Raw genomic sequence first — 12,608 nt, forward strand, 5'->3', positions numbered from 1 at the left:
TGAGTCAATTTCAACAAAACGAAAAAATAACGTTAGTAAAATTAATTAAAGATTAATTAGCTACTTCTGAAATAAGAAATATAGTATAGATAATATTTTTTTTCAGAACACTCCAAAAATATAATAGTGCAAAGAAAATTCAAACTTACCGCCAGGTTATTCCGACATTTCAGCTGGCTAACTCAGGAATTATGGGATTGCTCTTGTTTGGGTCAAAAAGTAGAACGAGGCTAGCAACAATTGTACACAAAGAGGGAGAGGGGAGGGGTGTCAGGTGGTCTTCTCAAAGCAGACGAACGAGTCAGTGAGAGAGGGGGAAGGGGAGGCAGAATATTTCGAAAACACCTGGACGGAGTTTCTTTGAAAAAAAATGAATATTTTATCGAATTTTCCGATGATATAGATAAAAAAATCACAGAGCATGCAACGCATACTTTGCATGCCTGAGAGTGCACGCCTCTGATAGACGGAAATAGTAAAATGCAAGACTGAATGGATTGTTGTATGTGGTTATATTTCTCTACATTCTAAGTCCACATTTCATTCTTCTGGTAGTGATGATATGAATATCAATTGCGTGCTAGGATAAATTATGGGCCACACACATACTGAGAGAAACTACCTAGGGTGGGCAGTAGGTGTTAATAAAATAAACTGTTATCAAAAGGCCATGTTATAAAAAAATAGGTAAAGATACCTTGACAATGAAAAATATTTGCTTATGTGCTTATACTATTCTATGTATTAGTATATCTATATCTACATGCACAAACATATATACATGCATATCCGTAAGCATGGATGTGTGCGTGTGTGTGTGTGTGTGTGTGTCTGTGCAAATATATGTATGTATGTGTGGTGCGATGTAAAGGCACCCGTGTGGTGGTAAAAGCACCCAGCATACTCTGTAAAGTGATTGATGTAAGGAAGGGCCTCCAGCCATAGAAACCATGCCGAATCAGACTGGAGTCCAGTGCAGCTGTCTAGCTTACCAGCTCTGGTCAAATTGCCCAACCCATACCAGCATGGACAACAGATGCTAAATGATGATGATGATGATGATGATGTATTTAGATATATATGTATTCATATACATATGTGTATGTATATATATATATATATATATATATGTATTCATGTACGTCAAATCGTCCAACCCATGCTAGCATGGAAAGCGGACATTAAACGATGATGATGTGTATATATATATATATATATATATATATATATATATATATATATATATATATATATATATGTATGTATGTATGTGTGTGTATATGTGTGTTTGTAAACGTTTTTTTTTTTAAGTTAAGTTATAATAGAAAAGAATAACATTAAACCTGAAGAATTGCTTTGTTTTAATGGATTATACATTTATTAAACTTTTACAAGTAGAGACAAAGGTTTTGAAGTTTCAGCCTGTTAGCCTTCATTGGACTACACACACACAGACGAACAGACAGACAGACAGACAGATAAATTTATATATATATATGTATGTATGTGTATATATATATATATATATATATATAGAGAGAGAGAGAGAGAGAGAGAGAGAGAAGCAGACAGACAGATAGATAAATAGATAGATACACGTACATACACCCACATATACAAACATTTAATTAAGTTAAAGGTGATATACTTAATGCCGTACACAAATTCTTGACTCATCGATATTTCTCGCTGAGATTGCTAAAGGAAACAAAAACCTAGTAGCAATTGTTAGCGACTCTCAAGGAGAAAGGGAAATAATTTCAAAGAAGTTAATTTACATGCTTGGAGTTAATCTACCAATTTTTAACTACATGCTTAGAGAGAAAAGAATTTGCTTAATTAAAAATAAGACAGAGCTAAGAAAACTAATTAAGTGAATTAATTTATATACATTTAGTCGGAGCAGGAAGAAAATATTTGTAAGTAAAATACATGATTTTTACTAGTTGTTGCAGTTATTGACCCATCCTATGATCAAAAGCACTCCAGCTGAGGCCATCTCATCTTTCTGTGTATCTAGGATTATATTGGTTAATGTAATGTATAACTTCAACATGAATATATTTAATAGTTAGATGTACAAAGTGTTATTGCTATCACATATTTTTTCAGATATGTGTGAGAGAGAAAAAGAATGATGGTAAGTGTACCTGAAAGAGAGACAAGCTTAATGCCTAATTACATGTTCAACCATCTCTGAAAAATAGTTAGAATCAAAGCTATTTTTTTATTCTTTTACTTGTTTCAGTCATTTGACTGCAGCCATGCTGGAATGTGACTCGGCTTTTCGTCTGATGTCACTTTGTCCAACATCACTTCGTCCTGATTTTTTTGTCCAATGACTTTTTGTCCAATTTTAAATAAACTCTTTAGAAAACAAGGTGAACATTGAAATCAAATAATCATTGAGAATTTTATTGATAGGATTTGTCGTTGGACAAAAAAATTATCAGACAAGAAGACGTCGGACCAAAAGACATGGATGAAAAGACATTTGACGAAGTGACGTCGGACGAAAAGACATAGCACCATCCTATGGATTACTTTGCAAAGGCTGGAGTAGTTTGAATAGGAAATGATGTCCTATTTGCCGGACATTGCCCCATCTGATCATCATTTATTCCGCATTATTGGACGGAAAAAATATGAATTCTGTAGATAAGGTCAGAACAGTACTGGAGGAGTATCTTTGTCACAGAAAAGTGAATTTTGGAAGAGGGGCCTTGCAAGTCTACGAGATAGATGGAAGAGCATTTTAGAAAATGAAGGAGAGTATATTTTGGATTAAAAAAGAACTTTGTTTATTTTAATTTTGAAGAATAAAAGAAGTATAAAAAGTCACATTATTTATGGGACGACCCAATACTTTGACACAAGTGTCCATTCACTCTTTCAGTAAATAGTTAAGATAAGGTAAATAAATAAATGATTACTTGATGTCTTCATTGTTCAAAAAACAAATAATTAAACCTGTAGCTGTAATTGTCTCATTATGGATTTATCATTCAATGTCAGAACACTTGTTTTGATAAACTGGTGATTTATTAATCCCAGCCATGACACAGAGCAAGTTTGTAACTATCATAAAATAATGTCAGAGCTTAAGAGCAAAACATTCTCTTATGTTCTGTTGCTTTGTCTAACTAGAAAAATCCTCAATGATAAGCAAAACTAATTTGTCTCTGGTCTGTAATGTAATTTCAATTTTATCATTGCTATTATTACTAGTGACAATAATTATCATTCTCTTTATCATAATTAGTTCTGTTTAACCCTACTAATCCTAACTTTCCTTCTACTATGACACAGACTTCCCGTTTTAAAGTGGTCTGAATTAAATCTTTCTTTAGAATTTTATGTCAGTTTGTTCCAAATACCAGGCTTAATAATCCTTTCTACTAAAGGCACAAGGCCTGAAATTTTGTTGGGGATGGGGACTAGTCGATTACAATGACCCCAGTATTTCACTGGTACTTAATGGATGTTAAATGTTGTTGATGATATTACTTAATGAAACAGTACAGTATGTTTAACAGAATGTTTGACAGTATGTTTGACAGTATGTTTGACAGTATGTTTGACAGAATTAAGACCAATTGTTTATTGCATTAGATTCCTCCAGTTTTGACAAGGGGTGAGGACTTTTTTCTTTTTTTTTTTGTATTTATTCAATGCTTAGAAATTTCAAGAAGTTTTCTTACCTTTATAGATGCGTCCTAACCCACGAAAGTCCATCTGGTCAGAGCAGTTGAAAACAACAACATATTTTCCTAAACATCTTCCCATGTCTTTTGTTGTTTCTGTTTTTCCAGTGCCAGCAGGACCAGCAGGAGCTCCACCCATTGACATGCCAAGAGCCTGAGCCAATGTGATGTAGCATCTTTATTAACAAAAACAATTATTACATGGATAAGTAAATAACAAACAAAAAAACAGACAAACAAGGAATTGCATGTGAAAGTGGAATATAGTTGGGATTTGCCTAAACTGTACTTGAGGGCTATATAGGTGGCACTGCATCGATTACGATAACAAGCATTCCAGTTGATTCAATCAACAGAATAGCCTGCTCATGAAATTAATGTGCAAGTGGCTGAGTACTCCACAAGCATGCATACCATTAAAGTAGTTCTCAGGGAGATTCAGCGTGCCACAGAATGTGACAAGGCCGGTCTCTTTGAAATAATGGTACAACTCGTCTTTGGACCAGAGCAACATGAAATAAAGTATCTTACTCAAAGATACAACATGCAGCTAGGAATTGAACTCACGACTTTATAATTGTGAGCTGAATACCCCTAACCACTAAGCCATATGCCTTCACTCTGGAGTGCTATTAGAAACAGAGCAATGGGTTGTAATATGTAGTGACTTTAATAGAGTGTATTAGCATTAGTGTGGAGGCATAGGATTGCGGTTTCGATTCCCAGACCGGGCGTTGTGAGTGTTTATTGAGCAAAAACACCTAAAGCTCCAGGAGGCTCCGGCAGGGGATGGTGGCGAACCCTGCTGTACTCTTCCACCACAACTTTCTCTCACTCTTACTTCCTGTTTCTGTTGTGCCTATAATTCAAAGGGTCAGCCTTGTCACACTGTGTCATGCTGAATATCCCCGAGAACTACGTTAAGGGTACACGTGTCTGTGGAGTGCTCAGCCACATGCACGTTAATTTCACGAGCAGGCTGTTTCGTTGATCAGATCAACTGGAACCCTCGGCATCGTAAGCGACGGAGTGCCAACAACATTAGCATTAGTCTAAAGAGAGGTAGATAGGGGACATAACCCTGCTCATACTAGATAATATGGATAACTGGAAAGGTTTGTATGGTACATGCCTAACACCTTGCTGTACTCAAAAAGACCCATACTCCACAGCAGAAGTGTTAAGACCTCTGGTGGTGTAAGGCACTCGTGGTGGTGCCACATAAAAGCACCTGTGCAGTGCCATGTAAAAGTGCCTCTGTGACTCCACATAAAAGCACCAGTGTAGTGTGATGTAACAGCACCCAGAACACTCTGTAAAGTGGTTGGTGTTAGGAAGGGCATCCAGCCATAGAAACTATGCCAAATCAGACTGGAGTCTGGTGCAGCTCCCCAGCTTGCCAGTTCTGGTTAAACCCCTGACCCATGTCAGCATGGATGTTAAATGATGATGCTGATGATGATGATGATGCTCATCTGAGTAGAAAAGATTGCTCAGGAAGAAAGATTCCTGATAAAGACACACAGTGTGTGTAATGAGAAGAGATAGTTTACTATATCACTCCAAGAGAATTACCATGATCAGAGAAGCAACAGAAGTAGGAAATATAAGGACAATTCAGTACAGATGTCAGCTGGATGGTGAGTGAGTCAATAGTTATAGTACTTGGTAGATGAAATGTTAGATTGCAGCAAGATAGCTGACATTTTTTTAAGTAATCCTGAAACTGTACACACACACAGACACACACAGACACAGACACACATACACACATGTATGCATGCATATGAGTGTGTGTGTACATTTGTACATGTTCTCAAACATTTTTTAGTAGTACTGTAATATGGAGAGTAACTGCACTGTTATAGTTGGTAGTTGTTTGAAACTAAAGTATTTTCTTACATTGAAGAGGGGAAAAAGGAAACACTTCCTGAGAGAGGAGAGTCTTACCATATTTACTTGTGTATATTGTGGGAAATTTAATACAAAGCATTAAAGTCAAAAAATGATATTGGTTATGTAGCAAACGTATAAATGAAGTCCATAAATAAATGAAAAATATATTGTTGGCTTTTAGGTACTAAAAGTTAGGATCACATATTCTAGATCACATTGTGGATAGACATTGGAGATAGACAGACAAAGCCTTGAAAATGAAGGTCAATAATAGAAGAATAAAGAGTGGTGAGCTGAACGCCCCTGACTAATGTAGTGACTTCATGCTTTTTTATCTTCATTGCTGGATCCTAAGGAAAGAGCAGTATCTAAGACCTTTGCAGGGCCTTTCTAGCCCAATGAGATTTATGCCATTAATGTTTGTTTTAAGCCTCCATATGTCAACACCTGTGGGAAAGATATGAGCAAGGAAAGAATTCCAGAGGGATGATGTTTTGAGAAGGAAGGACTGGATGTAGTGATTAGTGTAAAGCCTGCCAGGTTGAACACAACGAGGGTGATGAGAGGAGGAGAGACAAGTGGGGTGGGAGTGCCTGAGTGGAGGCAGCACAAATGCAGCCAGCTCCAAGGAGTAAAGACTATTATAGTAGAGATAGAAAAGATAGAGAGGGAAAACAGCATGCTTGTGGGCCAGAAACCAGAGCATGTCTTTAAGTGACTTTATGCTAATCAGTCAGAGGATGGTGTTCCTGCTAACTACCTAACAATAAATTTATGCATTTATGGATGTGACTGAAGTAAAATTTAAAGAAATAATTGAACAAGTGACCTGTCAGTCAGTGGTGTTATGACCAGTCGTTCTGTGCAGCCAAGGAATTCATTCTGATAAGTGAAGTTGACATTTGTAATTGATATCATACATTTGTCTTGGTCTTCTATGAAGTAAAAACGTGACTGTTTTAACCATTCAAAGTCTGTTGGACTTCTTACATTTGTATGACACTGAAAAAGAACAAAAATACATTAATATGTGAATGTACATAGTATAATCATCATCTCATCATAAATTTAACATCCACTTTTCCATGCTTGCATGGGTCTGATGGAATTCATTGGGGCACAAGATGGCAAGCTGGCAGAAACATTAGCACGTGGGGCAAAATGCTTAGTGGTATTTCATCTGTCTTTACACTCTGAGTTCAATTTCCACCAAGGTTAACTTTGCCTTTCGTCCTTTCAGGGTTGATAAATTAAGTACCAGTGTAAAAATCATTCAGTTCACTCTGTGGTGGGGTTGGTGTTAGGAAGGGCATTCAGCCATAAAAACCATGCCAAAACAGACACAGAGTTTCTGCCTGGCCAGCTCCTGTCAAACCATCCAACCATGCCGTATGGAAGGCGGATGTTAAACAATGATGATGATGATATCTGACTCAAATATTCTGCCTGTTTTATATTCAAACTGATTAGATCCAGCCTCTCACACCTGCCCCAAAATGTCATTCTACAAATCAACAATCACGTCATAGAAATGTTGAAGCTCAGAAACAATGCATGATTAATTCAAAATAATGTGTATAAATAAGTATTACATTTAACAGAGTAAAAACTAAAGGGTTAAGGAACAGCTTGAAAAGTTGGTGGAAATTACTGGTAATAATATATTAATAATTTGGAATGTTTTGTGGAAATTACTAACCAGTTCATCAAAAATATCTCTCTGGTGGACATGTATTGTGATCAGGGTTTCATACTTGGTTCGGTCCATTTTGTTCAGATCTGCAGTGGTTTGGGTGATGAGGGTATTCAGAAGCTTCAAAAATGATTGGTTCGCTTGCTGCATTGGTTTTCGCTTACGGTCACTACGTGCATCTGTCAATGCAATTGTTGCATCTCTTGTCCATAATAACTGTATCCCAAGTATTCCAACCTTGAAATATTGCAGTAGAGATTTATGTTTTCATAGATGAAGATATATGGCAATAACATTATCACAAATGCATATATAGACCAAAAAAAATGCAAAGACATTGTCCTTAAAAGACACAGAAATCACTATGAAAGTTCCAGAAATGTAACTTTTTGGAAATTCACATTCACGGATATTTTTGATAAAGGACAAAGTTGTTCAACTTAAGAAAAATTGTGATTTGTATAACAGAATCTCAATTACTTACTTGTGCTGGAAATGAATTGAGGAACTCCAATAGTTTAAAATTTGATTCTTGTATTGCATTAGCAGCTTTCCTAATGATTCCATGGAGAGACTTTTGTGCCATTTTCATTAATGACATGAGCCAAACTTCTACATTTCCTTCAGCTTTTACTGGTTTGTCTAACTAAAAATATTAGAGGAACAGAAACATATTATAAATGCATGGGTTTATCTGCATTTCCCAATATACTGTATATTTGGAAGTGTTAGAAACACACATACACACACATACATGTATGACTCAACTATTTGGGTTAGCTCTTGGTTGCAGTTTTGAGCATTATGGGAGGAACATCATCAGGACAAGTAGCTTTGTTGGTTTGAAGTGTATGCCTCAAGGTTTATTTTGGTGACCAGATGTACTTTTGCTCTTAGTGTGTGTATATATGCAAGGTGGTGGACCTAAAGAGGTGGAAAGAATTAGAGAAGATTTGCTGAGAGTGTGCACAGATTATAGAATTCTCTAATCTTTTAGTGCATCCACTTGTGGTTTAGTTGTGCTATAAACTGTATGTATGAAATTTTTCCCCTCCATTTCTGAATTAGTTGTTCTCATTATGAAAATTGATGTAATGATTGATGATATACATTTATGTGGCTATTCACTGTGTGTGTGTGTGTGTGTCTGCGTGCTTGCATGCAAGTGTGTGTGTGTGTGTGTGTGTGTGTGTGTGTGTGTGAGAGAGAGAGAGAGAGAGATCTGGACTGATTTTGTTATTCATATTTCAGATTAATAAAATATATTACCAATAGCATATTTTAGTAGTTTTATAGATATTTTGTTTTAAGAGAACAAATAAATGTTAAAACATGATGAACCTCTGCGACGGGGAAGGAAAAACAAAACCTGTAATTTAAGCAATCTTTATTCAGTTGAGTGGTTAGTGTATCGGGCTCACAATCATGAGGTATAATCTTTATACTTTACAGCCAATAATTTATTAAATGGTTATGGTTTACCACCAAAAAAAAACAAAAATAATAAATAATAAAACATTGAATTAAAGTTTTCCTGACTATAAATTGTATAATTATGAACAAGGAAGTAAAGCAAAAGCGGACAATGCCCTCCACCCAAAAACAAATCCTTGGCCACCAGTTTGGAATTTACATACATATATTTGCTACATTATCATATACCCGGAAAAGCCCAAACATTATAAGGTGCGGGTATGGCTGTGTGGTAAGAAGCTTGCTTCCCAACCACATAGTTTGAGATTCAGTCCCACTGGATGACAACCTGGGCAAGTTTCATCAAATACCGTTCACAACTTTTTGAGTCATTTTGCACACAGACGGACAAACAGACAAACCAACGCTGATGCAAACATAACCTCCTTCCTTGGTGGAGGTAAAAAATGAATTAATATTATAGCCTTTACTTACTTCCATACATTCTCCTTCACTTGATTCCACAGATAGTATTGTTTCATATTGCTTTTCATGAAATTTCACCAACTTTATGTTATCGAAGACACTGAGAAGATGAGCCTGGATGGTGTGGCAGTCACTGGCTTGACCAAGAATTTCCAATAAGGCTGGATCAGACACAAAGAAAAAGCGAGGGAAAAGCAGCCTCTTTTTCTCTAAATAACTGAAATTGAAAAAGAAAAAAACATCATCATCATTGTTGTCACCATCATCATTTTATTTTTTAATGCCTGTCTACCATGCTTGCATGTCCTTGGATGATCTCATAGGATCAGATGGACCAGAGGACTGCATGTGGCCTCACATTATACATGAATGGGTAGGAGTAATTGATGTAGATTCTGGTCATCGCCCTTTTATTTTTATTCTTTTACATGTTTCAGTCATTTGACTGTGGCCATGCTGGAGCACCACTTTAAAGGGTTTTAGTTAAACAAATTGCATCCAGGACTTATTCTTAGTAAGCCTAGTGCTTAGGCTATTGGTCTTTTTTGCCAAACTGCTAAGTTACAGGGACGTAAACACACCAACACCAGTTGTCAAATGATGGTGGGGGGACAAACACAGACACAAATTACATGGAAAAATGCAAGCAAGAGAAATAATATCCTGAAGATTATAAACCTGGAAAAGAACAGGACAAGTCATTACGTCTAGTAAAGTAAAGAACAAGAAAACATTTGCTTAAAATATTGCAGCTAAGGATAACATTTCAAATAAAATATTTAGATTTAGAAAATATTAACTTTTATTAAAACTAAAAATTCTATTACAAGTTATTATTTGTTACTTCTATTAAAAATGAAATATAAACTCAATTAAAATATTTTTTGTACTTTAAAAAAATTCATTTTTTTAATTATTAATTAATAATTAGAAATTTGAAAATAGGTTATAAAAAATAATAGTAGTCCAGAATTAGTTAGTACAATAAATATAATAATACAAAAATTAGATATGTATTACAGTAAAATCTACCTATAACAACAAATTCACAGTAAAATTTGCTTGAGTTATTGCCAAATCTTCACATTTTTTAGTTTTGACTCAGTCTATTTTTTATATAATGAATTTGCCTGCCATATATACTATTCTACTTTGCATAAAACTTTAGCTATGTTGGTACTTCTGGTTCTCATTTTTTAAGTATTCTAGTGTGTCAATATTTTAACAAAATGAGGGTACTTTTTTTTTAATTATAATTTTACTTTGTAAATTAAAATCAAATAATTTTTAATATTCAAATTTTATCCTTAGCTGCAATATTTTACGTAAAACTTTCTTGTCCTGTACTTTACCAGATTTATAATCTTAAGAATATTATTTCTCTTGCTTGCATTTTTCCATGTAATCTATTTTTTTTTTTTTTTTAAGTAGTGGGATCATTTTATTCAACTAAAATTTCTTCAAGGTGGCGCTCCAGCATAGCAACAATTTAATGGCTGAAACAAGTAAAAAACAGAAGAGAAAAGACTACCAAACGGCTAAATTATAAATGCCAACATACACTTCAGAGCTTTTCTATTCTATTCTGCATGCAACAAGTTTTATATAAACATTATTATCTAACCATTATATATATATATATATATATATATATATGAAGTAACAAACTGAGGAAAAGAAATCCTTCAAAGTGGACTGACTCCTGTGCAGGTGGCACGTAAAAAACACCATTTTGAGCATGACCATTGCCAGTACCACCGGACTGGCCCTCATGCCGGTGGCACGTAAAAAGCACCCACTACACTCTCGGAGTGGTTGGCATTAGGAAGGGCATCCAGCTGTAGAAACTCTGTCAGATCAGATTGAAGTCAGGTGTAGCCATCCGGTTCGCCAGTCCCCAGTCAAATCGTCCAACCCATGCTAGCATGGAAAGCGGACGTTAAATAATGATGATGATGATGAGAACTGTGATTATGTATATCAGAAAAAAATATATAAAAGTCGAAACAATTTGTTGGCCTTTATGGTTTTTATAATTATGTTATATAATATTATGTTATATTATATTCATAGTATTTAACGTAATATACTATAGATAAATTATTGGATTGTCAAAAGCATATCTCTATATTTGATTTATCTTTATATATATGCATATGTATGTATATGTTTTTGTTTGTGTGTCTGTCACTTGACAACCGATGTTGGTGTGTTTATGTACCCATAACTTAGTGGTTTGGCAAAAGTGACCAATAGAATAAGTACTAGGCTAACAAAGAATAAGGTCTGGGGTTGATTTTTTTTCATTTACAGGTGGTGCTCCAGCATAGCCACAGTCAAATGACTGAAGCAAGTAAAAGAATAAAAGAATAAAGAACATATGTGTGTGCGTGTGTGTGTGTGTGTGTGTGTGTGTGTGCACATTAAAAGTACATAGTACATTTAAATATTAAAGTTTTGTCTATTAAAATGTATCTTGACAGCTGCCAAAATAGGGCAGTTACTGCACCAATCAAATTGACAGACAAGCAAGCAAGTAAACAGGAAGATATTATATTTTATAGCCTAGTATGCTCTGCTGGATGTATAATGTCAGTGTGCTTACATGACAGAGTGTAAGCACCCTGAGAGAAAAGTTGGACATATGATGCATCACTTGTGGTGTGCAAGAGAGATGACTGCACTGGTATGGTCATGTGTTATGTGTGGATGAGGACAGCTGTGAGAAGAAGTGTCACACCCTAACAGTGGAGGGAACCTGTGGAAGAGGTAAACCCAGAGAGACAGAGGATGAGGTGGCAAAGTATGACCTTCAAACGTTGGGCCTCACAAGTGACCGATACCTTTGGAGATATGCCGTGCTTGAGAAGACCCAGCAAGCCAAATGAGATCGTAGTCATGACTGATGCCAGTGTCACAAAACTGGTCTGTTTAAAACCACGCTGCCATCATTGGCTGGTATGCTGTGCTTGTGAAGACCTGTTGAACTGAGTGAAATCGTAGTCATAGTTGATACCAGTACCACCTGACTGGCACTTGTGCCAGTGGTACGTAAAAAGCACCATTCAAGTGAGGGTGATGCCATCTGGTTCACCAGTTCCCAGTCAAACCATCCAACCCATGCCAGCATGTAAAGCGGACGTTAAACGAGGATGATGATGATGATGATGATATATATATATATATATAAGGGATGCCTTTTGCATCGAAGGTCGGCGATTGTCGTACGCTGAAGAAGGGAAATAACCCTGAAACTCGAGTACGTACGTATCGTAGACCAAGATGGGAAGGATAACTTCCCTTGGCAAATACAGACAGGACACAGAAGTGTGTCGATAGCCAGCTGGAGGAGATGTCCTCCTGGGGCTAAAAGCAACAGTAACATCCACCCCTCGGGGTCAGCCACATTTAAGTGG

The 12,608-nt window shown here is 36.0% G+C and overlaps 1 protein-coding gene and 1 long non-coding RNA gene across 2 annotated transcripts in view; one reads left to right on the forward strand and one right to left on the reverse strand.

Moving 5' to 3' along the window:
- Positions 1-2,865, forward strand: part of LOC128250343 (uncharacterized) — an 11,839-nt gene extending 8,974 nt beyond the window's left edge. The window contains exon 2 of the long non-coding RNA XR_008266371.1: positions 2,425-2,865. This is a non-coding gene — a long non-coding RNA (uncharacterized LOC128250343). The remainder of the gene's footprint in view (positions 1-2,424) is intronic.
- Positions 1-12,608, reverse strand: part of LOC106881606 (dynein axonemal heavy chain 5-like) — a 222,976-nt gene that overhangs the window by 120,174 nt on the left and 90,194 nt on the right. The window contains exons 26-30 of the mRNA XM_052975199.1: positions 9,202-9,409; positions 7,778-7,939; positions 7,300-7,530; positions 6,430-6,602; positions 3,702-3,880 (exon numbers count right to left, since the gene is read on the reverse strand). Of these exons, the coding sequence (XP_052831159.1) occupies positions 3,702-3,880; positions 6,430-6,602; positions 7,300-7,530; positions 7,778-7,939; positions 9,202-9,409 (953 nt within the window). The remainder of the gene's footprint in view (positions 1-3,701; positions 3,881-6,429; positions 6,603-7,299; positions 7,531-7,777; positions 7,940-9,201; positions 9,410-12,608) is intronic.

Source organism: Octopus bimaculoides, chromosome 20 (assembly GCF_001194135.2).
Source record: "Octopus bimaculoides isolate UCB-OBI-ISO-001 chromosome 20, ASM119413v2, whole genome shotgun sequence".
Taxonomy (NCBI): Eukaryota; Metazoa; Mollusca; class Cephalopoda; order Octopoda; family Octopodidae; genus Octopus; species Octopus bimaculoides.